Genomic DNA, 27,029 nt, shown 5'->3' with positions numbered 1-27,029 from the left:
TAACCACCATGATAGCGACCAAATAATTTAAAATAATTACGAAATGGCCGTTGGAGAACGCCACGTAATCATGGGAACGACATCGTTATGGGGTTTCTCTATTAATTGATCGACTAATCAGATTTAATTAGACGTTTTGGCGTTTAATTATTTGTCATTTACCGTAACAATACTTTTGACTCCATGACGTGACCCCTTCCTTTGGGGTTTAGTGCTCCCCAAAACATAGGCCATATCTATATACCTATATGTATATATTTATAATTAGTATTTTATTTAATTAAATAAAACCACCGTTTTTTTTTTCTATTTACGTGGGCCCCCATTCTATATGTGGCGAGATTGTGTTCTTAGACACCAAATCCTTGTTAATTAATAAATATATAATGAAAAAATATTTCAGAGTTAATTTTAAGTTTAATTTTGTGACAACTATTTATTTATTTATAATATATATAAAATAAAAACAACCAAATCCAACCTAACAATTTTTTTTATCAGCCTAAGCTCTTATGACTTTGTTTTGGGTTTCCCCAAAATGTCTTGTACCAATAGAGATGTATTCACTTGCTTATAACTCACGATCATCCCCTAAAATAGCCAATGTGGAACTCACTCCATACAATCTTCAACAATCATCCCCTCAAACAAAGTACACTATAAGCCTCACCTAAGACTCGTGGAGCGCTCTCGAACAGCCTTCCATTAATCAAGGCTCGACTCTTTTCTCTGGAGCCCTGGAACAAAGTACACCTTTTGTTCAACACTTTAGTAACTTTTGACTACACCTTCGAATCTCACAATTATTTGTTCCATATTTGAAAATTCTATTGTCATGGCTAAGTTTATGGCATGACTGTGATACCATGTTGGGAATCATGGATTTATACAATAATATAAGCTATTTTGGGGAAGCCGAAAGCAAAGCCATGAGAGCTTATGCTCAAAGTGAACAACATCATACTATTGTGAAGATCCCTGGTTCCTAACACTCCTTAGTAATGATTAGGAATGGACTTTAAATTTTACTCGTCTAACGTAGATTTAAAGTTTTTTTTTTCTTACATTTAATGGATTTTTTTTTAATTACTAATTTCTCTTTAAAAAATAATCTCAATATTTTCGAAACTCAATAATAATAATAATAAATGTATTTTATAAATTTTATATCACGATCAAAGTAGGTTCTCAACTACTCGACGAAGCCAAGTGGGAACCGCGTTGATGAAAGATCATATTTCGGACTTGAAAACAGTCAAAGCAAATCGTTGACAGCAATATTGGACTTGGGTGCTGACGTGGCGCAATAAGAGGCAAATATTCTTTTGCCCACGGTAAAAAGGTGGAAGAGAGTTAAAAAATGAAAGTTTGAGAGGAAACCGGCTAGGCCGGTCGAATTCACAGGTTAAAAAACACGACCACGTGGCTAGTTCCGAGCCCACACTTTTTTTAATCACACGTAAATCCGGCTGTTCTATTATTCCCCACTCGGTCTGACTGGAGACCTGCTGCCAATATAAATCAAACTAGCTCACCAATTTTACTATAATACCCTTTATCAATTTTCATTTTATAAACCATAATTTAATTAGATGTGTAATTATTTAATCAGTTGTACGTTCATGTTGCCTATTTTTTTAAATCTAATCTTTACTTGTTCCTCTATAAAAAAACAATATTAATATTAATAAATAATTTTTGTAGAGTAAATACTTAATTTTGAATTTAATATATGGTAAGTTATCTCCATCACTATTATTTCAATAATTTTGAATTAATTTCTCAGTTATTATTGGATTGTTCAACATTATAAAGTACTAAAAAAAAAAAAGTGTAATGGCGTAACTAAAAGGGAAATTGTTGTAAGGGACAGATTGGTAAATTCGTCTCATTTATTACAGATCTGCTAACCGACAAACCAGATGGTCGGCAAGGCAACTGTCGGCCTGTGAACCATGGGAGACAGTAGAGAAAATTTTCGTCCCGCTATTTCTTTTTTCTTAATTATTATTATTATTTTTGGACAAAAAAAAATTGTACATTTCTTCCCAAGGGCACTCAACTTTTTAAATAATTAAAAAAAATATATATAGTCTCTCTCTGGCAGATATTTGTTAATTTATTTTTGGCATCGATTGCTTCACTTTTTTTTTTTTTTTTGTCTGTAAAAAAATATTCCATCTGTATTTATTTATTTTTGGCAAACTATTTTTCATTTGGTTTTTATTTTAATCCCTCACATTTTTTAAATACGATTATTTAACCTCCTTTTATTTTATTTTATTTAAAAAAAATATATTTTTTAAAGCATAAACCACTTTTTTTATTATTTTTTTTTTAGCTCAAAACATGCAAATAAAATAAAAAGAGTAGAAAATAAAATAATCACAAATAAATAGGGATATAAATGAAAATATTATATTCTTTTTTTTTTTTTAATGGTTGTTTTTGTTTTTTCCACTGTGTTTTTGGCGTTGGGAAGTAAAAGGCATAAATCCTCTCTTTCTCTCTCCGTTCCGAGAAATCTGCCCACCTATTTTTAAAACTTTTTTTTATTTTATTTTATTTTATTATTTTGTATTTGTTCGTGTGTGGGATGTAGATGATTAATGGAGCGAAAATGTGCCGATCAAAGGGAGCCTCTGATTCTGTTTGTTTCCTGAGAAAATTTGTGATTAATACTATTTTATGAAGCCTCCTTGGTTAGTTCTGTTTTTTCTGGTACGTTTATTCTGTTTCAAATCTAGTTTTCTTTACACTCCACCCCTGATTTTCCCATTCTCTTAACCTTCGATTCTTGATTCTTTTCCTTTTTCCATTTTCCAGTTCGTTCCATTCATTTTGACGAAGATTTGAGGCTCGCCGTTTTCTGAATTGGTGCCTGTTATCCAGGTTTGGATTGGATTTTCTACTTGTTCGTTATTTTGAATGCTTTTGTACCATGGTTGTTCTTTCGGCCAAGATCTTTGCTGAGGAAGTCGTTTTCGAAATCCTTGTATGTAGATATTCGTTTTCCGATTCTGATACTTTTACTGTTCGGAAATACGTTCTATATCTCTGTAGATACCGTCTTCGAACCTTCAAATCGAGCTGATTGAAAATATGCCTTAATCAGAATCTGTTTTGTCTATTATCGTGGTCTCCAGTTGTTTGTTAATTCATGTTTCCCTCTCAGATTTTGTATCCTTTAGAGTTTGCTAGAATGTCTAATCAATCAGCGTTTCCTTAATTATTCGTCGTTAGTGAGATAATTGAGTCGCTATTTATCCCGTCTCTTTTTAATTATTTCTGTTTCCAACTTCAGATTGGCGTTCTGTGCATCTCCTTCTCGTACCTTAGCTCAAAAATTAAGGCGTAGGACATCTTTTATGCGCCTAAGTAGTCTTTTGTGCCTCTAAATTTCAATTATTAAAAAGGTTTAGGTTGACTCGTAGGCACTCTAATTTGCTTATGAATAAAAGGAAAGGATGATTTTGTTAGCTAAAGCAATAATGATTTGCTTTTATTATCATTTTGTTTCTTTTGTGTCTGTTATCTTTGGTGAATTTCATTTTGCCTTCTGTAAAATTATTTTTATAATTATCTCGCAATGCAGATGACATAATCTTCCAGTATTGATTTTAACGGTGAGCTTGAACAATGGATATTACTGAGGTTGAAGAAAATTTATTTGCTGCAAGTGATGCCAAGGTATGTAGAATGGCTAATCTTCAAGCTCGTATTGGGTTCAAAAGCCCTCATTTCATATTTTCATTCATCAAGAGAAATAGGTCAATATGTCGTGGTTTTTCTTCCTTCCCCTTCGCCCGTGGTATTTTACTTCTGAAAAGGCTTACCTCCTTTTCTTAATCTACTTTTAAACTCCTGAACCCTTCTATGTTCTGACTAGCAGCACGGTTCTATCTTCTCTTCTGTTTTCATGAACCATCTATGGCGTTGTGTGGGGTTTCATAAATACTCAAGGAATCAGAAATATTTGACTGTAATTTTTTATACTGTCGCTCGGCTGGTTGGATTTGGTTTGGGTTGAATGCTTATTTACATCTACCATTTGTTGTATGTGTTGGGTTCACAATGATCTCACATTTCTTGCACTATTTTCTACATTGACAACAAATTTCTCCTTCAAAAAGTGTGTGGTCGGACAGCCGAGGGGTAAACGTTCAGTATATTGTAGAATGAATTTTCAAGTTGTTCAATGAGAATCGTCTTTGCAGATCTTTTTTTGGCTTGTTCTTATTAGAAGTCAATAGTTCAATCAGTATTGATACTATGGCACGAGGTAAGTAACCTAGTTTTGTCCTTTATTGTAGCTACACGGGGGAATGTGCAAGACTCTTTCTGCAACATATTGTAAAGTGTTATCAATTTTCCCTTCATTGGAAGCTGCCCGACCTCGGAGCAAATCTGGTATCCAGGCATTATGTTCACTGCATGTAGCACTGGAAAAAGCCAAGAATACTCTCCAACATTGTACAGAGAGCAGCAAACTTTACTTGGTACAACGATTGTATCCCTTTGGTTTTCCTATCTAGAATAGCTGGCTTTATGATTTTTTAGAGCCATCGGTGTCATACAGAAGCACTAATTTTCAACCTTATTGATGATGAAGTTGTCATAGAGCTTTTATGTTAGTACTTTATGATGCCTTTTAGCACCTTAAAATTCCGGTTCTTAACATATTTTTTGCATGTGGTAGGCTATAACTGGGGACTCTGTCCTGTTAAAGTTTGAGAAGGTAAAAAGAGCTCTGCAAGATAGTCTTAAACGTGTTGAAGATATTGTTCCACAGTCAATTGGCTATCAGGTGCCATAACCTTGAGTTTTTCTTAATATTATCAGGAAATGTTGCTTGAAAATGCGCTTTGTTGACACCCTTTTAATTTTCGTGTCAGGTTCAGGAGATTATGAAGGAACTGGGAAGTACTCATTTTTTCCTAGATCCCTTGGAGAAGCAAGTTGGCGATGACATTATTTTATTGCTCCAACAGGGACGAACATTTAACAACACTGTTGACAACGATGAGCTTGAAGCTTTTCACCAAGCTGCTATTAGACTTGGAATAAACTCCTCAAGAGCAGCTCTTGCAGAGAGAAGGGCACTAAAGAAACTAATTGACCGGTCTCGTATTGAAGAGGACAAGAGGAAGGAATCCATTGTAGCATATCTTTTGCATCTCATGAGGAAGTACTCCAAGTTATTTAGAAGTGAGGTATCAGACGACAACGATTCACAGGGTTCTGGACCTTGTTCACCCACTGTTCAGGGCTCTCTCGAGGACAGTGGACCTGGTGGAAACGGTCAGGCCTTTGAAAGGCAGCTAACAAAGATTGGTTCTTTTATTTTGAAGCCAAAAAATCGCAGATTTGAGCCGACTCCCCTTCCACCTGACGAGTTGAGGTGCCATATTTCATTGCAGCTTATGTATGATCCGGTCATAATTGCTTCCGGGCAAACATATGAAAGGATTTGCATTGAGAAGTGGTTTAGTGATGGCCATAACACCTGCCCGAAAACTCAACAGAAACTCTCTCATCTTACACTGACTCCGAATTACAGTGTTAAGGGCCTGATTACAAACTGGTGTGAACAGCATGGAGTTCCTATTCCTGATGGACCTCCAGATAGTCTTGACCTAAATTACTGGAGGCTCGCGTTATCTGAATCAGAGTCTCAATTGTCACATATGGAGTCTGTTGGTTCTTGTAAGTTGAAAGATGTTAAAGTTGTTCCACTAGAAGAAAATAGTATAACTGAGGAGATCAAAGGAAACGTAATGGACGACAAATCTGCTGAAGATCAAAAGTCCGACATAAATATGCATGCTAAATACGAAGAGTATTTGAAAGTCTTAAATGAAGAAGCCGACTTAAGGAAAAAGTCGGCGGTTGTGGAGCAAATGAGACAATTACTCAAGGAGGATGAAGAGGCGAGGATATTTATGGGAGCTAATGGATTCGTCCAGGGACTTCTACGCTACTTAGAGATGGCCATGAGAGAACAAAATACTAGGGCTCAGGAAAGTGGAGCAATGGCTCTTTTCAACCTTGCTGTCAACAACGACAGGTTTGCAGCCTTCCCAATCCTTTTGTCTTAGTTCTAGATACTATAGTCAATTTTTTTATTGTTATATAAATTACACTCAGCATATCAATAGTTTGGGTGGCATGTATGCGGGGTAGTACAATGATTTTCACTTATGCTTCTTTTATTTGGTAATAATTTTACCTTTACTTTTATAGCAGTGATAATTCCTAAATAAACTATGTGCGCCACTAAAATCACGCTGTTCAATAATTAAAAAAAGGTACACAACATTTTAGTTTTTTCATGAGCATAATTCTATCCTTGTTCCAAAGCCTTCCTCGACTTAGAAAATGTGTAAAACTAGATATATTTATCATCGTTAACCAGTAATAATTTGAATGCTAGGAAAATGATGGGGGACATTGAAATGCTTTATATGGTTGTTGGTCTTTAACTCTTCAGTGTGTTTTAGCTTTTGGTTCTGTACATTTCTTTTACTTCCATTATTGGTATTCAACACATAGATGTTGTCTTTTAGCACAAAAAGTGCCTTTTAAAAATAGTTCCTTTAATTAATTTGACAAAAGTAATGCTAATTGTTGAAGCTATTTTACTTTTTTTTGGGTCATAACGTTCTTTTCCTTTGAAAATGCATTCCTTTTGATCTAAATTATTTTGTGTAGTATATATATGATGTATGGAAGTATATTTTCTCAGGAACAAAGAAATAATGCTGGCGGCAGGGATGATTCCATTGTTGGAGGAAATGATTATGAACCCAAATTCCCACGGATATGCAACGGCCCTCTATCTCAACGTCTCCTGTCTGGAAGAAGCAAAATCTATTATCGGCTCAAGTTGTGCAGTCCCGTACTTGATTCAGCCCCTCCACGCGCGTACCCAAACACTATGCAAGCTTGATGCACTTCACACACTTTACAATCTCTCAACTGTGCCCTCCAATATACCCAACCTGATTTCTTCTGAAATCATCGGGGGACTTCAAGCCCTTCTTGCAGCCCGTCTTGATCGAACATGGACCGAAAAGTGCATAGCCATCTTGATAAATATAGCTTCAAGTGAATTAGGTAGAGATCAAATGTCATCCACTCCAGAAATTATCAGTGGGTTGGCAGCAATATTAGACAGTGGTGAAGCCCTTGAGCAGGAACAAGCAGTGACTTGTCTCTTGATTCTGTGCAATGGGAATGAGAAGTGCAGTGAGATGGTCCTACAGGAAGGCGTAATTCCCGGGCTGGTGTCGATGTCTGTGAACGGGACAACGAGAGGTAAGGAGAAGGCTCAAAAGCTTCTGATGTTGTTTAGGGAGCAAAGACAACAGGAGCCACCACCGCCACTGCCACTGCCACCTGTATCCATACCGAAACCACTATCAGAGAGTAGCGGGACATCCATGCCTGTGGCAGAATCAAAGCCACTGTGCAAGTCAATTTCAAGAAGAAAAACAGGAAAAGCTTTTGGCTTTTTATGGAAAAGCAAAAGCTATTCAGTGTACCAATTCTGAAAAAGCTCATTGGCCCTTGTAAATTTTATTTAATTAAATTTTTATTTTTATTTTTATTTTTGGGTTTTCGTTTAATCTGAAAGATGAGATGTACAGGCCCGCTGTAATTAATTCACGGAGTTTTGGCTTCTAACTCCAGCTTTGCACTCCCACGCACTCCTCAAATGATCCTTTCCCAAAATGAAACAAAGATCAAACACCAACGCATTGAGAGATAGAAGCACGGTTAAGACTAAAATCACTTGTTGTAGAAATATTTAAAATACAAATAAATATAATTAGAATATACAACAACAAGCCCGTCTAGCTCAGTTGGTAGAGCGCAAGGCTCTTAACCTTGTGGTCGTGGGTTCGAGCCCCACGGTGGGCGTGTTATTTCCCTTTTTTATTCTTTTTTATCATTTTCTCCGCCGAAAAAAATCATATTATTTTCTACGCTTCCATTGCTTGCCTCTTCACACATTCATAATTCAGATCCATTATGACCCTCATTGGATTTCGTATGAACCAAGGTTTACTCATCTCTCTGTTCCATCTCTCCCCCAGTTCATTAGTATGGTTATTCATGAACTTGAGCAAAGATGTGGCGAGGGTCACTGCCCAATCTTGTCAACAGCATCGTCAAATTTTAATGGAAAAGTTTCAATCAGATGAAGAACACCGTCAATCTTATAAAAAACGAGCTTGGATGGAGGAAAATTCTTCTCCAGAGTTTTTGCGATCGCCAGAAACCGATCATCAATGAAGAAGAGGGACCAGTGAGCAATGATATTGCAGGACAAAAATCAAAGGGTTCAAAATCTTGGCTTTTCGCACCATCTTTCTTGTCGATGATATTGTAGTGAGCAATTAAGTCACATGTACTGCAAATTGTACTTCAAATAAAACAGAACCTATTTGAATGCTCCGCGGAAATCCTCAGTCACCTCGGAAATTTCCAAGAGTAAATCGCAGTAACAGATTGATCAACAGTTCCTCGGATTCATAAGCTTACGAAAAGAGTGTTCAATGGCGGGAGAGTTTCCTCCATGGCGTCAACGGAGAAGAATTCAACGGATGGGAACGCGGCTTCCTGTAACATGAATTTGCACTTAAGAACACGAACAAACACCGACGGGGACCAAATGAAATGGCGGATTCACCATTTAAGCGGAACGAACCGTCTCTGACCTAAATTCTCTCTTCTTCCTGCTCCCATCTATCTCTACCTCGCTCTCTAATGCCAAGTTTCAAATGAACTTTTGCCCAATTTTAGGAGGGTTTTTAACTTCCAAAAACTAGAAAATTAGTTTTTAAAATTTTGTTTCTATTTTTAAAAAATTGCATTGAATTCAATGGTTTTAAAAACTATGGTTAGAAAATATTAATATAATTTTAATATTTTAGGCTGCATTATTAATAATTTCGTATATTTGTTTAACCATAATGAAATATTATTATGGCTTAGAAGTAAGTAAAAAATGTAGGAATTCCAGATTTTTAAAATAAAAGAGAATTGAAGATGTACTGAGGTTTGAATTGCATTTTATTTGCAAAGAAAAAGAAGAAATTTTTGGTTAAAGGATTATATTCATTACTTTGATCTCAAAGAAGAAGAAATTTTAAACAAGTAAATTTCTCAAATTCAAATAGCAATTGTTCTATGAAGTATAAAAGGAATTGTAGAAAATGAACTTATTAATTACCATGAAAAGAGGGCAGCAGCAAATAAAATTTTAATACTCAGCGGGCAAAATTTTTGTGGTATCATGTGAAATACCTCACAAGACACCCAAGAATAGAACGTTCCAAAGATTTGAATTGCACAACAACTACTCTGTTCCCCAAGGCAACGCATCAATCTACATCTTCATCAGACCTTTTACAACAAGAAAACATCTCAAAAGGTTGTAAAACCCAATGTATACCTGCAATAACATAACATATACTGAACTTAAAACCATATGAATATGTAACTTTCTGTAAATACAACATTTGCAGAAATTTCAACCAGCAGAAGGAATCATCAAAAAATAACAAAAATATGAGAAGAAAAGTGTCTTTTCATGTAAGTGGCTTTAGGAGTTTACTCCATCCATGGATTAGAAATCTCTGAACTTGAAAACAAGCCGACTTCTTTATGTAATATGCATGGACGGATCATGAAATGATTCAAGTTGTATGATGAAAGAGAGAATGCAGAATAAGAGAGATTCAAGATCCAGAAAGTGCATATAGACCCATGCCCATAGCCTTTGAATTCTAGCAAACGCAAACCAAATTTAAGGATGGAAAGCATAAGATTTACTTTACCTCAAACATTTCAACGCCTGTCTGTTTTTCCAGTAGAACGCTTTCCTGAATACAAGTGTTTTGGTTTCAATGTCGGGATTACCCTGTCTGCCTCACCACGACGAGCATTCTTATTCCTCTTCTTCACAGATTTCTTTGCTATTTTTAATGCCTTGACCTTTTCGACCGAGTCCTTGAATCCCTCCCCAGGGGCAACCTCACTTGGTGGCCGAGACCTAGACCTAGATCTTGACAAGGATCTAGACTTCATACGCAACTTTTTACTTGGTGTTTCATCATCCACGTCCATAGCATTATGGCCAGTGGCATCTCCCCTGTCAGGAGATCTCTCCCTCTTGCGCCCTCGTGACATACTCCGTGCTCGATTAACTGCCATACTAGGATCCAGACCCAAGGCTGATAGCTGTCTCCCCATTCTCTTTGTTGTGTATTCCCGGTCTTTATCAAATTTCCTTGGTACAATGGGTCGACTTTCTGCAGTGCTCTTCTTGATCCTATGCTGTTGAATAAGCATACTTTTCTTTCTCCTGATCGCAGCCAAAGCTTGTTGTTCTTCAGGAGTCAATTCAGCACCATCCATCTCAAAATCATCCTTAGTTTCCTCTTCTTGGCGATACCCTTCTTCTCTTTCCAACTCTTCAAGTCTAAATAAAATATCAGGATCAATGAAGTCAGACACATTATGTCCATCTATAATTTCAGGCATGATATCTTCTTTCCATTCATCATTGGCTAAGATATAATTCTTCTTTAAACTGGCAGAATAGACACCAGCACCACCATTCTCTTCTTCCAAATCCCTCTCGGTTTTCCTAGTTTCCTTCTCTGCAGCATCTTGTTTGGCCCTAGCTTCCAAAACTGCCTCAGGTATGCATGGTGGCCTTTCCTTCTGGTCCCGAGGCTTTGGCATTGCTACATGAAACCGATTTAAGCAATCATTTATCCTTTTAGATTTCATCTTCAATTCTACCCTCTGATTTAATAATCTCTCGCATGCAGAATTCTTAACAGCAATAACGCCTTCCTCTGTCAAAGTGCTCATAGTAAGCAACACCCCCTCTTCACCTGTAGACTCGTCTCCTTGACCCATCACAGTTTTCATAGCTTCAGCCTCCATGTCCTTAACCAACTTCATGTCTTCCTCTGGTATACCATCTAGTGGCTGCAAATCAGTTTTATTGCAGACAATAATCAATGGTTTGTTCATAAACAGAGACTTTATACTGTGAAAGAGAGCCGCCTGCTGAGCAATTGTATAACCACAAGACCCTGATATGTCTAGGAAAAACAAAACGGCAGCTCTCAAATGAGCTAAAGCAGTAATGCTACACATCTCAATGATGTTACGATCTTCAAATGGCCTATCCAAAATCCCTGGTGTATCAATGACTTGGTACCTCAAGTACTTATAGTCAGTGTGACCCACAAAGAGTGACTTTGTTGTGAAAGCATAGGGCTGAACATCAACGTCAGCTCTAGTGATCTTGTTAATAAATGAGCTCTTACCAACATTAGGGTACCCACAAATTAAGATCGTTCTAGTATTAGGGTCAATTGAAGGAAGTCTTGCCATGTGCTGTCTAATCTGCTCTAAGTAAGCCAAACTAGGCCCAATTCTCTTTATCACAGTACACATCCTTCCAAGAGCTGCGACCTTCAAACACTTGCAACGGTAGAGTGAATCACCATATTTTAACAGTTTCACATAGTCTTTAGCAATCTTGCTAATGAGGTTCCTTGCAGTGTTAATTTGTCCAAGAGCAAGCTTATAATGATCTTTATTATATAGAACGTGCAGGAGATCACCATAGAAAGGATGAATATCATCTAGCCGAGGGAATTCATCGATGATAGTAGAGAGCTTTTCATGGAAGTTCGTCTGAGTATATTTTACTTTCCTCATATAAAACTGGCGCAAGCGAGAAATGGCATAACCCTTGTGGACAACAGTGGGTGTTTGGCGCTGGGTACGGGACAGAATAATATCAATAAAATCCTTTCCATTAGGTACCACAGTAATCTTCTTGAAGTTGTACTGCACCATTTTTTACCCTGCAACTAGAATTACAGTAGTTCACATCAAATTGAAAAAATAGTTCCCGTGTATCTAAAATAACAAAGAAATGTAGAATTTAGAATCATAAAAATAGTAAAAATTAAAAATAAGCAAATATTGCTACACATACAAACTTAATGCCTGAAAAACTACAACTGAACGATGCCGTCTGGAAACTACAAGAAATTATGAAGATAGTTTTGGATTGTAGTCGGTTTAGTGAACAGAGAAATCACTAAAACAATGTAAGATCTGAATACTGAGATTCCCAACCAGCAAGAATTTGTCAGACATAACCAACATGATGAAAAGTGCACAACGCACGATCAAAATCAGATTTATTACTCAATAGCAACATAATCACCATATAAACAGATAATATTCTCTACGAAAAACGTAAATTAGTCGGATTCCCGCTGTTCCTATACCCGCGAAAAATTTCCCCGACAATTGATTCGTTGGCTAATCTCATACATATCGTAAAGGCAGCAGAGAAAAAACAGAAATCGTACTCCAAAAAGCAAACCACAAACCTTGTTTCCTTCCTTCTCGTTTGACGAGTCAGAAAACTCAAATGATAGATTTGATATCCTTCCCTGCAACCACAACAAGACAGATTCAAAAAGTACTGGAAATTAGAGAGACGCAGCGAGACATCTAACGAGTGAGGAATTTTTTTCGCCGAATTGGTTTAGAGTTTTGTAGAGAGTGAAGAAGGGAAGAGTACCTAGCTGCATTCGGACTTCGAAGAGCCCAGAGAAACTGACGCAGACGACGGCTGTTGTAGGGCTTTAGGCGCCATTTATATATATAGTTTTGCTAAAATACCCTAATTTGTTCAAATGTGTTATTTTTCATGAATTGCAGAAATAATATATTACGTAGGGTTAAATAAATAAGTAATAACACCCTCCATGCGAGCAAGGATTCGAGGTTAATTGTCTTCACCTTAAATGTATAAATTAAATATACTCAATTTTGAAAGTTTAATAATTCAAATTGTAATTTTACCTTCTAAATCTTATAAATCAAATTATATCTGTTAAATTTTAGGACTATTAATTAATTAGTTAATTTATTTAAATTCTATCAATTAAGGTGATATGAAATCATAAATTTGAAAATATGGAATTGAATGAAAAATACTATAGTGAATATGAAAACACTCAAATCCATATTGCAGTTGAACAAACCCTAAAAATGTGAACTTAAATTTTTTTTTTTTTTTTTGTTTGTTTTGCGACAATTATTTGCAACTTATCTAAAATATTAAAAATCAAATCAACATTTTAGACATCTGCTATCTTCCTTGACAATTAAATGCTATATCATCAACCAACATAAACATAGTTTAACGTTTAAGGCATATTATATTCTTCTATAAGTAAGTTTTTATTTTTTATTTTTTTTAGATATAACTTACCAATGCAGATAATCATCCATTACAATATATTAAAGAAATACACGGAAAATAAAGGTAGTGTAAATATACAATACAACAGCTGACACGAACATAGCTTAAGAAATAGCTATACATACAGTTGGAAGACCTGCTAGAAAAAAGTACAAGTTACAAGTGAGTTTAGCTTATTACTTAGAAACTTTCACTTATTACTTAGAAACAACTGAAAGTGGTGGTGTTTTGATAAAACTACGAAGTTAATAATAATAAATTACTTTACTATGAAAAATACTTATTCAAAAGCACCTCATGGCTCCAAGTTCATCAAAGTTGAATCTCAGAAACATATTTTAAATTCAGGGTCAAGACTAAGAACATTTGAAGAAATAGCTGATCTTTTACCGTTTATTTGATGTTCCACAGGGAGGTGAAATTTCTGTTCAGATGAGTACAACAACTTAAAGAAGAAAACATAGATATCCACCATCAAATGGCGTTAACAGAGGCATTCAAAATACACTAGAGAGAAAAATGTATAATAATTCTAGCCCAAAAGACGCTTCAAAAAATACAAACGAGTTTCTTGATAAGTCAATTTGAAACAGCAAACAAAATGCAGACATGACCTGCAGACATGACCTGCAGACGCTTGAACCACACCAATCATCCAAATATCTGGGGCTGCTTCATTATTTGCAATTTCCATCAAAGTTGGAGTTCCCTACATAGCATACAGGATGAAGAAGTCGTTCAGTGCTTTATCATAAGATAGAAATTGTAAAAGATATTTGAACAGCAGCGAAACAAAACAAAGTTCACACCTCCACACATCAATGTTACAGAATTGGACAGAAAAATGACCCACTTTTTTGCATCATTGACTGAAGAAAAGAATCTCCCGGAATAAGCAAGTATATCTAACCATTTGGAATAGATAAAATCTTCAGAAAGAAAACCACTAAACAATGGAATAGTTTTTCTTTTAGCTTCTCTGTTTTTATATGAGAATCAAAGTTCCACGGTCTCTTTACTTGAAAGTCCAATGATCAACAGCTATTGAGAGCTCATGCTCATGAGTCATTAATTTCTGCATGTGCCATTTTCTTGACCCACAAAATCATGGCAGAAAAGAACATAATATAAAGAACCGTATAAACATTTTATCAGTAATGACTACGATAGGAATCTCCAAGTTCGAACATAATATAAACCCGTTTCAAAGCGGAGGTAAGATAATGATTTATATTAAAAGATCCATTCAGATCTTACATGTTTACTTGCACCAGCAAATGTATATCTGACAGCAGTTTTAACCTTGTTATGATTATTGGGCTACAAGAGCCAAACTAAAGCAACAACATGCTCAGCTTATGTCTGCTAATCAAATTAGTGTGGAAAGGATTCCAAATAAACCTGAAAGAATACCTATGCAGCGGCCTGGATCAGCTCCCGTTCTGCATGTTCTCTAATCCTTCTCTCAAGCTCAGGCCTAAAATTCTTGATAAGACCCTGCACAGGCCAAGCAGCAGCATCACCGAGGGCACAAATGGTGTGCCCTTCAATCTGCTTGGTAACCTCTTGTAGCATGTCAATTTCTTCCAGCTTCGCATTTCCAACCTTCATTCTTTCCATTATCATCCACAGCCATCCTGTACCTTCTCTGCAGGGAGTACACTGTCCACAGCTTTCATGCTTGTAGAAATAGGAGAGCCTTGCAATAGCATCCACAATATCAGTTGATTTATCCATAACAATTACAGCTGCAGTGCCCAACCCACTCTGGACAGCCTTTAGTGCGTCATAATCCATGATTACATCATCACATATGTGCTTGGGAAGCAGTGGGACTGAAGAACCTCCGGGAATTACAGCAAGCAAGTTGTCCCATCCACCTCTAACCCCTCCACAGTGCCTTTCAATTAACTCCTTCAGTGGAATGCTCATTTCCTCTTCAACAGTGCAAGGCTTATTCACATGTCCTGAGACACAAAACAATTTGGTACCAGAGTTGTTCTTCCTCCCAAAACTGGCAAACCATTCTGGTCCACGCCTTAAAATAGTAGGAGAAACAGCCACTGTCTCCACATTAGTCACAGTGGTAGGACATCCATATAATCCTGCATTAGCAGGAAAAGGAGGCTTCAATCGTGGTTTCCCTTGTTTCCCTTCAAGGCTTTCCAATAGAGCTGTTTCTTCCCCACAGATGTAAGCACCGGCACCAAAGTGGATGTGGACGTCAAAATCATAACCAGATCCACATGCATTCTTGCCCAAAAATCCAGCTTCATAGGCCTCTTTTCTGGCCTTTTCAAGATTCTTTCGTTCATTCACATACTCGCCTCTGATATATATGTAAGCTGCAGTAGCCCTCATCCCAACTCCAGCAATCAGACAACCTTCCAAGAGTTTGTGTGGATCGTGGCGCATGATTTCCCTGTCCTTACAGGTTCCAGGTTCACTTTCATCAGCATTGACAACAAGATAGGAAGGGCGGCCATCGGATACTTTGGGCATGAATGACCATTTAAGCCCAGATGGAAACCCAGCACCTCCACGACCACGGAGGCCTGACTTCTTTACTTCGTTGACAATCCAATCAGTACCCTTGAGTACTAAATCTTTAGTTCTGTACCAATCACCACGTTTCATGGCACCTTTGAGAAAGGGATCGTGTAAACCGTATAAGTTGGTAAAGATTCGGTCCTCATCCTTCAAGCCACCAAAATGAGTTTTCTCTGGAGGTGGAGGAGGTGGGGGAGGCTGAGGGCTGCTATTAGCTGCTGCACCTTGATTGCTAAATGCCCTGAATCCTACGCCCCACCTATCATTATAGCTCCTTGCCAACGCTGTTCGTTGTAAATAAAGCATGCCCCTAAAAGGTGCCTAAAGAAGATAATAAATTTTGGTAATTCAATCGTATGATACCAGATAATGATAATAGTTCAAATGGTGAAATAGGGAAGACGAAGAAAAAGAAAATGAGAATGCACTAAGAAACCCACCATGCCTAATAATATTCAGAAACCTAATGCCAACATTCAAACAGATACAGATGAACGTAAGAAAATCTTGCCAATAGCTTAACTTTAGAACGAAATTTTGAAAGATCTCTACAAATGGAAAAATCAAAGGCACTCGAGACAACAACTGGTTGTCTAAATTCTTCGAAACATTCAAATTCATACACTAAATCAGAACGACCCGAAAACTAAATACGAACTAAAAAAAAAAAGCGACAGAGAACATATGATCAAATTATAACCGGACTGAAGAAATATAAATTTCTTACCATAGCATGAAGTGCTTAGGACGGATTTGAATCCTGAGACGCGCAGGCGATTGCAGCCGATTGATGGAGATTTGCAGAAACGATGGAGAAAAATAAAATGGGGCGAGAGGCTTCAGAAATGACCCGGCCAGTGGCGATCTCTTGTAAACAAAATCTACGGTTGCGATTTATTGATTATGGTTGTGCTCATAGGAGTTGGCCATCGAACGGCTGAGATTGAGCTAGACTTCGCGATAATTAAGAGGTACACGTAAATACTAAAGCGTGGGTACTAATAGCTTGAATTAATAAAAATGCTAATAAGTTTTTACTTTTATTTTGAAAATAACATAAACTTCAAAAGAGAGAAAGTATATATATATATATATATATATATATACTTTTTACTCATTAATTTTGGATAAAAACAATTCATGTTTTGTTTAAAAAATATTTGAAATGTTTTTAAAATTTAATTAATACTATTTCAATTTTTTTTAGTTTAAAAAAAAATATATCTCATATATTATTTTTTCCTTTAATTTCATTTATATCTTGTACTTCAACCTATGACGTAAAAAATTCCGTAAATATGGTTTGTGCAAATTTTAATGAAAATAAAATTAAATGGCGGGCAATGCTTGGCTTCACCAATTGGTCAAATATTGAAGTATGCCACCCAAAATTAAGAAAAATTAGTAGGAATTTGCTCAACAGTGTGATAGAAGAATCGAGGCAGCTGAAACTCGAAGCCGCTCTTGCGATTTTACAAGTTCATACGAAGTTGAGGAGAGTACCAGAGTAGATTCATCTATGGCGCAGCTCCCAATTCTCCAATTCGAGGAGAAAATCATCGAAACAGTGGAGAAGAATCAAGTGGTAGTTATAATTGGAGAGACAGGCTCAGGGAAGAGCACTCAGCTCTCTCAAATGCTCCACCGGAGAGGATACACGAAGTCCGGTATTATCGGCGTCACTCAGCCTCGCCGAGTTGCCGCCGTTTCTGTTGCTCGGTAAACTCCTAACCTGTTTACTTTCTTGCAAAACAGTGTCGCCTTTTGTTATAGAACTCGGAATCCGGTATTGAGTGTTCTGGGGACGATCTAACTAATTGTATTTCGTGGAAAGATATTCATAGGAAGTAACCGAGGTTGTCACATGTATGGAAATCTTGAATAAAAGTGATAAAATAGTTAATGGATTATCTATTTAAACTGGCAGACGAGTTGCAGAGGAGCTTGACGTTCAACTTGGCGAGGAAGTTGGATATGCCATTCGTTTTGAGGACAGAACTTCAGAAAGAACTCGAATCAAGTAACTGAACTTGACTTCTGCTCGTTCAAATTAGTAAAGTATTTTGTTGTTTTGTTTGATTCCTAGTTTTCTTGCAACTGACTGTAGGATTGTAAACTGCTTAGATATCTCACTGATGGAGTCCTCCTTCGCGAAAGTCTTTCTGATCCCGAGCTCGGTCAATATTCAGTGATCATATTGGATGAGGCTCACGAGAGAAGCTTGAATACGTGAGTTGCATCTTATGAATATCAGTTCTCAGTCCCATCTTATACCTCATTATTTGGCATTTCCTTCTTTTTGGTCCAATTAAGTTGTTTTATGTTCTTTTTTCTGTTTGGCACTATCTCATTATTTCTCTCAACTTGTACATAAACAATGATCAAAGCTTTTTCATTATTTTTCCAGAGACATATTGATGGGGCTGATGAAACGTTTAATTAGAATGCGTAGTTCCAACTTGAAGGTTCTTATCACTTCAGCAACCCTTGATGGGGACAAAGTATCGAAATTCTTTTTCGATTGCCCTTTGCTGACAGTTCCTGGAAAGTTGTATCCTGTTGAGATATTGTATAGCAATGAACGTCCAAAGAGCTACCTTGAATCATGTCTAAAAACGGCTATCGGTAGGCTTAATATTCCCATATATCAATCCTTTCCATCCACTTTTAGACTTTCCTAGTTAAATACTGAAGAGCTTGCATTAACTATTTGCTAGATATACATACCAAAGAACCAGAAGGGGATGTTCTCATTTTCATGACTGGGCAGGTACATTTGTTTTTGTTTTGGATAAATAACCAAATTTTCATTGAAAAGAAAGTGAAAGAATACTAGGGCATACAAAAAAGAGAGCCCACAAAAGAAAAGACGAAGGCAACCTAAAAGAAATGCCTCCAATCGAGCAAAATAAAACTAAGTTCTATTCTTTTAACTCTATCTGGCATTTATTTTCAGCTAATTGTTTCTTCATTAAAACAATTCTTTTTTTGAAGGATGATATAGAGAAGTTAGTGTCAAAGTTGGAGGAAAAAGTTTATAATCTGGAAGAAGGATCTTGCATGGATGCTGTAGTTCTTCCCCTTCATGGTTCATTGCCACCAGAACTGCAGGCAAGTAAACTATTTTTTTTTTTTCACTTAGAAAATTAGTTGAGACAAGGTTAAATTCTTTATTTATTATTGATCTAAATACATAAATAAAACTTCACTACGAACATATTTCTATAGTTATTTTTTTAAAAGTTACTATTGAATTGTTTTTTTCTTATATGTTTGATTCCAATATCACAAACTTGTAAATAGCGACTTCAAGTGCACAATATGTTTACAAGCTACCGATTCAACCTTCTTTAAAATGTTCTTAAATAAAAATGTAAAATAATTTGGAGAAAGCCTCCCAAACATGCACACATTTTGGTACTTAGCTTTGGGCAGTTACTGCGTAATTTTAAGTTTCATGGAGGATTTTGTTTTCTCTTGCATTATTGTAAATATCTATTAATTGGTATAATACTTCATTTTCTATCCTTAACCCTTACTTTAGGGAGAAAAGTAGAAGATTAATAAGCCCACATGACTTCATTTTCTCGATCTTAGTTTATCACTTACGACTATGTCTCCTCTGATAGGATTTACCTCCACTCATTCTTGGATTTCTTATTATTTTCCTCCCAGGGTTTACTTGACATCATGCTTTTTATGCGGTAGAGAAATAAATCCAATTTTTAAAGTTTTGCGGCTCATGCCTTAAGTGTATCTTTTTCATGGAGTTATCCTGGTCAAACATTTTGGCCTTTTGGAATTAGAATGGTAGAGACCAAGTTAAAACTTAAAATACTCTCTTGGTTGATGTTCTTTGTGAAAAGTTTGATGAGGCAGTACTATTCTAAAAAAATTAAGTTCTTCCTCTGACTGTGAACTCTTTCCTAGGAGAACCTTTTTTTTTTTTTCCCCCGCATATTTAGAGTAAGTTTTTGTTTGGACTTCTTTTGCATTTTCTTTTGAAAGAAACTTTCTCATGGGGTCACGGTGATATTTCTCTTCATGCAGTAGCCATATAAAGTGGAGGACATTTGTTATCTCTTCCAGTGTTTCTAGGTGTCTAAGAATGTTTCCAATTTTTCATGTGAATACCCTTTAAGAAGAAAATACAAATTTCCAATTTTTCTTTTTGTTGGAAATTTGGTTAGAAAGGAAGAAAAAATTTAAGAAATTCTTTGATGAGGAGTAAAGATCTCAATGAGCTGTAAGATGTTTTTATTTTTGTCTATTGTGTTGGAGCTCCTTACGTTATTATTTTTTGTTGATATAGACATTCTGCTATTTATGACATTTGGATAACGTTGGCTTTTGAGGGAGTTGTCATCATGAATATACCATTTCTTCGATGTAATGTTTAATGATTCTTATTTAAAAGTTAGAGAAGCATCAGAAGAAATGATGTAAATGTACATGTTGGAGCCATTCAGTTTTCATGGGACTTTTATGTCTGACACATTATCTTTACCGTCCAGGTGCGTGTATTCAGTCGTCCACCACCAAATTGTAGGAGATTTATTGCAGCAACCAATATTGCTGAAACTTCTTTGACTGTTGATGGTGTTGTGTAAGTAAATTAGGTAAATCTCTTTGGGTTTTTTTTATAATTCATATTTAAACTGCATCACACCGATAAGCATGTATTGATCATAGGTATGTCATCGATTCTGGTTATGTCAAGCAACGGCAATACAACCCATCAACTGGCATGTACTCCCTCGACGTTGTACAAATTAGCAAGTATGTACTCTACTTCACTGACTATTAAGCTCTCTTGTTGGAATGTCTTAAAGTTGCTCTTGATAGTAGCAATTGTTTTTTTGCCTTTCTATACTCTTTGATGGCTGTGTTTGATGCTAGAATTTGGTTGAATACTTAACCATCCTGGAATTTTCCCTTCAAATTCCCTCTTTTGAGTTATTTATATATTTTTAAGATTGGTGGCAAAGTTGGGTGTCTCTTTGGGTAATTGTTTACTCTATCAATTGTTAACTTCTTCAAAGGCCTCCAGAAAGTCTCTTGTAACTGCAAGCAGGTTTTGCCATCTAGTGTCAAGATCACGATGGGGAGTGGTGAAAATACCAAATTATGAATCCCTCTCTACTGCTTTCCCTGATCTCAATGCAATATCCAACAGCAAAGGTCTAAAGATCATCAAAGTGTGGAGTCCCTCCAAGTCTTCCTCAACTAAACTCTGGAAGAAATCTTAATGATATCAAAATCTAGTATCAGGTTTCTCTTACTGCCACTTTTGGATTTCTCCAATGGCCTCTGTTGTGGGTTAACTCCTATGCAAAATAAATGAAGTTGGAATTGTGTACACGTCTAATTCCTTATGTTTCAAATTTCTTTCTGAAGACGTCAAGGACACTGAAATACTGGGAGACCTTGCAAATGGGTGTGAAAAGACATACATCCCAAAACCTTTGCAGTTCTACTCACTTCTGATATATGTAAAAGTGGAAGCTTGATCTTATCTATTTCCTTAGCAGCCCATGGCCCTCAACTTCGAGAACTCCATTCTGGATGATTTTGGTTGTTTGCTCCTGTTCCCAACAACGTTCCAACCTTGCTGACCTCTCTGTTAGGAGGATAGACATTCTTTCTGATATAGCTAAGTTCCTTTGGCTAAAACTTTTTTATTTTATTTTTTTATTTTTGAATATTTTGGAACAAAATAAACAACAGAGCTTTTCCATATGAGGAAAACTCTTCTACCTCTCTTTTTCTAGCAGTAGTAATTGGTTTCATAGATGCTACTTGGTGTAGGCTCAACAATTCCTTTTGGAACTATAGCTTATCTTCAATGTGCTCTGATTTAAACCCTTTTTGTATACTCCCTAACTTGAGATGAGGGTTGCCAGTGGTAGACTTTGTACAATTTGTCTTTGCTGGATTCGTGTGCATGATCATGTATTAGTTTCTTCACCTTAACCTTTATGTCTTGGGCACAGAGTGCAGGCAAATCAACGTGCTGGGAGAGCTGGAAGAACACGTCCAGGGAAGTGCTATAGGCTGTACACTTCCATGGATTATCAAGAGGACTTATTGGATGTAACAGTTCCTGAAATACAACGATCTTCTCTTGCTGGCAGTGTTCTTTATTTGAAATCATTAGACCTTCCAGATATTGATATTCTCAGATTTGATTTTCTTGATCCACCTACCTGTAAGTATCAATATTAAGCTCTGCAATCTTTCTTCAACTGAATATGATGACTAAATCTAACTCGATATGGCAGCTGAATCTTTAGAAGATGCATTGAAGCAGCTATATCTTATTGACGCTATTGATGAAAATGGATCTATTACTAAAATTGGGCAAACAATGGCTGGTACTACTCTTAATATCTACCACTATCTATGTACTTTATTTTATGCTTATGATTGTAGCAGAATCACAATTCTGTATCTTAGGTGTGGGTGTTTGTCAAAATTGATGACATTGTGCTCATGTTGAATTTATTTCTACCACTGTTGGGTTAAGATTGCATGCAAACTTCAATGCTTTATGTTGGATTTTTGGTAAACGAGTTCTTTGTGTTTGATAACTGATAGATGTTAAACAGGATAAATGAAAAAATGATTGTTGTACTGCAATAATTTCTCTGTCTTATCAACTTTATTTGCATATCTAAATGTAGGACAAACAATTAATCAGTTTTGGTGCTACGTTTTATGATCTCTCGTGCAGAGCTTCCACTAGAACCTTCACTCTCACGAACCTTGATAGAGGCAAATGAGTATGGTTGTATATCCCATGCTTTGACTGTTGCTGCAATGTTATCAGCAGAGACGACATTGCTTCCTGGTCGCAGGTGTTAGCTCAATTAAAGTCTGGTTTTAATAATATTGTTAAAACAACATTCATTTGAATTCTATTAGTCTGCAGACTTATTACCATAAACTATGTACCGTCAGTTGGTATGATTTGCTTTGAGGTCCCTAACTTCTCTGACGTAATCTTTATTTCACAGTTCATTTATGAGAAAATATGTACCCTGCATACTTTTATTTTTTCACTCTACCTAATTTTAACTTAATTTGTCCTTCAATTTGTTAAAAATCTAGTGAGTTATGTTTATACAAACTAGTTTGTAGCGTTAACGAAATGATTATACAACCTCAGAATTTATCTCACGATCATTGCATCACAACCTAGAGCTATAACTATCATTGTATGGAACAGCGTACACGGCTCAGTTTCTGATTATTCTGTTTTCTACCATTAAAACCTGAACCTCTCACTGTTTATGGAGACTCCTTTGTTGTTTGTTATTACTTGAGAACTTTTGTGAGATCCCACGTTGATTGGAGAAGGGAACAAAACATTTCTTATAAGGGTGTGAAAACCTCTCTCTAGCAGCCGCGTTTTAAAACCTTGAGGGGAAGCCCGAAAGGGAAATCCCAAACCGAAAAGGAAAGTCCAAATAGGACAATATCTGCTAGCGGTGGGCTTGGACTGTTACAACTTTCTCCCATAAAATTATGTGAGACTATTAACTTTTCAATTTTTTTGAAGTATCATTCTTAAAATTTAGATAGGTGTTGATCCCTACATCTTTGTCCATTGAATGTATAGAATAGAACCTACACGTTGACACTAGAGCGTGTGAGTTTACATATTCAGCCTCGTGTCATATCTTATGATCATTGGTAACACAACATTAATGAAGTGAGTAGGTCTGGTCATGGATCCTCTCCGTGATAATTTACCTGCTTTTGTCTGTAGAAAGAATGCTGATAAGAAGAGGAAGCACAGGTCCTTGGACCTTCCTGATGGCTCTGGCTGGGGTGACCACATCCAATTACTACAGATATTTGAGCTTTGGGATCAAGAGAATTACGATGTTAACTGGTGCAAAGACCGCGAATTACAGGCAAGTTTGAATAGTCCGTTTCTGAAACATATTCATGCTAGGCATTATTTGTAAGATAGAAATCAGTAACCAAAATATATGGTTTGTACGTGCTATATATTGATGCGCGTTTGACTTGGGCCTATTTTCCGTAGATGTTTTAGATTTTGATCTTAGGGGTTTTCATTTAACTTATCATGGGGTTGGGCTTTAAAAGGATTGGGTTGGGCAATTTGGCTTTTTTTGGCTCTTAAAATTTCGGATTTTATCCTTTGTGTCTCAGCTGTGTCATAGCACGTTAGAAATTTAAATTAATAATAATAAACGATTTTATCCTTTATGGGATCTTTCATGTACATTGTAAAACTGCCAATCACACTAACCTTTTGTGAATGTTTACCTTTGGACATGTGAGAATCTTACAATAATCAGAATAAACAAAATTTATTTTTCGCTATTCTAATGTTTTCTCGAAACATGAGAATTCTTAGCAAAAAAATCAGAAGGAAAAAAAAAAAACAAATTAACTTATTAAGGAAAATAAAACGAGTGATGGAATGCTCCCAACATCCTTTATTTTTCATATACTACCTTGGGGAGGGAGTCTATTTGTAGAGGCAGGCTTCTCTCCTTAATGGTCCTGTGTGCTTCCATATCAAAGCCTAAGCATCATGGGTGGAGTTCACATGGGTTTGATCCATATCCAAATCCAAGATTGGTGAGTGGACAACAAAATACCCACATGGATTTGGCAATTAACTAGGACTTTTTCTTTGGATTATTTACCTTCTTTTTGGAAATTAAGAAACATGAGTTCTTACCTTCCTTCTTATAATGGTTTCTCTTACTAATGATTTTCGTGTTCCTTATTAATAATAAAACAAAACAAGACAGAATGAAAATAAATAACTAATGGTGGGAAATTAACTGTCAGAGCTTACTATTGCAGGTAAGAGGGATGTTGTTTGTCAAAGACGTACGAAAACAGCTCTGTCAAATAATGCAGAAAATAGCCAAAGGTTGGTATCATTTCTGGTATCATGTTTAGAAAATTAATGTGAAAATATTGGCTTCCCGTTTCTTGTTGAGGAAAGATGACACGAAGGATGATATGAAATGAAACGCCTTATAGTTCCAGGTTTGATTAGAAAATGGAAATCACAAGTTTGGAGTTCAGAAATCATAGTGATGGATGTCCTGGTTAGCTACTTGAAAGATTAAATTTAATGTATTACGGAGTTTAATCAAGAAATTCTCGGGTAAAAACCTGTAAAGACGACCATGAAGGCTGCAGATCATGTTTTTATATGTTCTATAGCTAGCAAACTGTTGAATAATATTTCAACATTTTTCAAGCTACAGATTATCTTCCCTGGGAGTAGTACCAAGGACTGTTTTTATGCTAATGCTTAGAGAGCATCTTGTACGGAAGAGCCAAGATCTTATGGCTAAAATGGGTTAGAGGGGAATTATTGAGCTTTTCACAGGGCAGAACTGAATATTGTTATGTTGAATGCTAGGGTGCTACCTCAATTTACAATGCAAGGGAGCCAGCCAAACCCGAGCCTTAGTATAACATATTATAACTCTCTTTTAGTCCCCCCAGGATGTTGGTGGCTGTTTAAGGACATCGGAATGGGCCTGATATCTGGATTAATATTTTGTTTATTTATCTTTTTCTTTTCTTCCAGAGATATAATTAAGATTATTCTCTCTAGTTTCCTAATTATCCTAGTAAAACACAGGATCATTAGACGTATGGACATCCAGAAACCAAAAGGAAAGCCGGGCAGAGTACTGGAATTTGAGGAAGGCTTTATGTGTTGGTTATGCCAATCAACTTGCAGAGAGAATGATTCATCACAATGGCTATCGAACCCTTAGTTTTAAGCCCCAAGTCGTTCAGGTACGACGTTGGCGTGTACTTTTGTAATACAGTATCGACCATGTCCAGCTTCATTGTTTGAAATTGATCTAAACTAAAAGTCTCCGTTGTAGGTGCATCCCTCGTCTGTTATTAAGCCAGATGAAGATGGGAAATTTGCTGACTATGTTGTGTACCATGAGCTGATTACAACATCAAGACCCTTTATGCGCAATGTATGTGCCGTACAGGTTGAATGGGTTATGCCCATTTTAAACAAGGTTAAGAATCTAAATGTAAATAAATTAAGGTAAGCCAGTTCGCTCGATACCATCTTTTGTCAAGCATTGAAGTTTGCTCATGGACCAGCTTAGCAGTTTTCTTCCCTTGACAGTGGTGGCAGTGCTGATCTTACGAGTGAGCCAATGGAGGGAAACGTTAAAGACTCCCTGAAGAAAGAGGATGGTGGCACCACACCAACTCTTGATGGCCATGATAACAAAATTCAGGCTGCTCGAGAACGATTTCTTGCACGGAAAGGGAAAAAGTGATACTATGTGATCAAACAGTAGAATTGATACATGCTGGTGAGTTATTTCTTGAACATTGTGGAGCTTAGGAAACATGAGTAAATTGATTATACTTGTGTCAGCTTACTTCACTCACTCATAGTGATTCCCTATCTTATAGCTAACAGAGCCCGAAGAAACTTAGGTCACTTAAAGATTTGTAGTCAAGAGAGCTCATCTTAGATTCATTAGGGTAATCTAAGGTGGGACGTGATCGTAATTTTAATTTTTAGTGATATAAACCGTTCTTCATCTTCTTTTTTCTAATATTTTTCTCAATAATTTTGTTTTAATAGTTTGATATTATTTTGGGAGGATAATAATTTTAATTTAATTTTAAATGAAATTAAATAAAAATAGTTATGAATATAAAAGATTTAAATTTAGACTTTTGTCATATTTTTTATTTTTTATTTTTTATTTTGCAAGCATGCGATCACATATTTTAATTAACAATATTAAATAAATCACAAGTTGTGGGAAGCTGATTATTGTTTTTTTGTTTCAATTTTTGGTAAATTATTATTTCTTGTCCTTTTCATAAGAAAGCATCCTATCAATCATAAATTCAAATGTTGAACATGCTAATCTAAGAAATAATTGTGCATCATTAACTTTAATTTAAAATATAAGACCAAAGTTAATTTTTGAGTAATTTTAATTAGGTTATAGTAATCAACAACTTTAAAAAGTGAATTATGAATATTGGTTTCATAGTTTTTCTTTATGGAATTTTAAGCCAACTTTTCATAAATAATAAGTGAAATATAATTTTATAAAATTTTAAATATTTGAACTTAGTGTAAGAAAAATATTTAAAATTTGAAGATCAA

General features: G+C 36.0%; 4 protein-coding genes and 1 non-coding gene across 9 annotated transcripts; 3 read left to right on the top strand and 2 right to left on the bottom strand.

The window, feature by feature from the left end:
- Positions 1-2,481: 2,481 nt before the first annotated feature.
- LOC111806096 (U-box domain-containing protein 45-like) lies at positions 2,482-7,667 on the top strand. Of its 2 annotated transcripts, none has more exons than XM_023691452.1 (7): positions 2,482-2,702; positions 2,827-2,892; positions 3,596-3,690; positions 4,314-4,499; positions 4,700-4,807; positions 4,896-6,067; positions 6,746-7,667. In XM_023691452.1, exons 3-7 carry the CDS (start codon positions 3,640-3,642, stop codon positions 7,551-7,553), a joined length of 2,325 nt encoding a protein of 774 aa, XP_023547220.1. In that variant the 5' UTR covers positions 2,482-2,702; positions 2,827-2,892; positions 3,596-3,639; the 3' UTR covers positions 7,554-7,667. The 2 variants fall into 2 exon arrangements, with proteins under 2 accessions (XP_023547220.1, XP_023547218.1); XM_023691450.1 differs by having other exon boundaries at positions 2,482-2,721.
- Positions 7,668-7,850: 183 nt separating this feature from the next.
- TRNAK-CUU lies at positions 7,851-7,923 on the top strand. The gene has a single exon. It is a non-coding gene; the product is annotated as a tRNA-Lys (tRNA).
- A 1,289-nt stretch (positions 7,924-9,212) lies between these two features.
- Positions 9,213-12,699, bottom strand: LOC111805841 (nucleolar GTP-binding protein 1-like). 2 transcript variants are annotated; one of them, XM_023691088.1, is made up of 4 exons: positions 12,629-12,699; positions 12,435-12,497; positions 9,846-11,903; positions 9,213-9,460 (listed from the first exon to the last, which is right to left on the bottom strand). In XM_023691088.1, the coding sequence occupies exon 3, from the start codon at positions 11,887-11,889 to the stop codon at positions 9,856-9,858; it is 2,034 nt and encodes a 677-aa protein (XP_023546856.1). In that variant the 5' UTR covers positions 11,890-11,903; positions 12,435-12,497; positions 12,629-12,699; the 3' UTR covers positions 9,213-9,460; positions 9,846-9,855. The 2 variants fall into 2 exon arrangements, with proteins under 2 accessions (XP_023546856.1, XP_023546858.1); XM_023691090.1 differs by having other exon boundaries at positions 9,846-11,897.
- A 981-nt stretch (positions 12,700-13,680) lies between these two features.
- On the bottom strand, positions 13,681-16,745 carry LOC111805397 (NADH dehydrogenase [ubiquinone] flavoprotein 1, mitochondrial-like). 2 transcript variants are annotated; one of them, XM_023690476.1, is made up of 3 exons: positions 16,593-16,745; positions 14,717-16,186; positions 13,681-14,024 (listed from the first exon to the last, which is right to left on the bottom strand). In XM_023690476.1, exons 1-2 carry the CDS (start codon positions 16,593-16,595, stop codon positions 14,729-14,731), a joined length of 1,461 nt encoding a protein of 486 aa, XP_023546244.1. In that variant the 5' UTR covers positions 16,596-16,745; the 3' UTR covers positions 13,681-14,024; positions 14,717-14,728. The 2 variants fall into 2 exon arrangements, with proteins under 2 accessions (XP_023546244.1, XP_023546243.1); XM_023690475.1 differs by having other exon boundaries at positions 14,729-16,186.
- Positions 16,746-17,243: 498 nt separating this feature from the next.
- On the top strand, positions 17,244-26,448 carry LOC111806019 (probable pre-mRNA-splicing factor ATP-dependent RNA helicase DEAH4). Of its 2 annotated transcripts, XM_023691343.1 has the most exons (16): positions 17,244-17,584; positions 17,793-17,885; positions 17,990-18,094; positions 18,273-18,490; positions 18,583-18,635; positions 18,860-18,976; positions 20,380-20,471; positions 20,558-20,644; positions 21,859-22,073; positions 22,147-22,239; positions 22,599-22,722; positions 23,637-23,784; positions 24,713-24,782; positions 25,509-25,669; positions 25,762-25,937; positions 26,022-26,448. In XM_023691343.1, the coding sequence occupies exons 1-16, from the start codon at positions 17,385-17,387 to the stop codon at positions 26,176-26,178; spliced, it is 2,109 nt and encodes a 702-aa protein (XP_023547111.1). In that variant the 5' UTR covers positions 17,244-17,384; the 3' UTR covers positions 26,179-26,448. The 2 variants fall into 2 exon arrangements, with proteins under 2 accessions (XP_023547111.1, XP_023547112.1); XM_023691344.1 differs by lacking the exon at positions 17,244-17,584 and having other exon boundaries at positions 17,794-17,885; positions 17,973-18,094.
- Positions 26,449-27,029: the final 581 nt, after the last annotated feature.

This window comes from Cucurbita pepo, chromosome LG11 (genome assembly GCF_002806865.2).
Source record: "Cucurbita pepo subsp. pepo cultivar mu-cu-16 chromosome LG11, ASM280686v2, whole genome shotgun sequence".
Lineage (NCBI taxonomy): Eukaryota > Viridiplantae > Streptophyta > Magnoliopsida > Cucurbitales > Cucurbitaceae > Cucurbita > Cucurbita pepo.
Note: the sequence above shows the minus strand (reverse complement) of the source record. Positions and strands in the feature narration are given on the sequence as shown.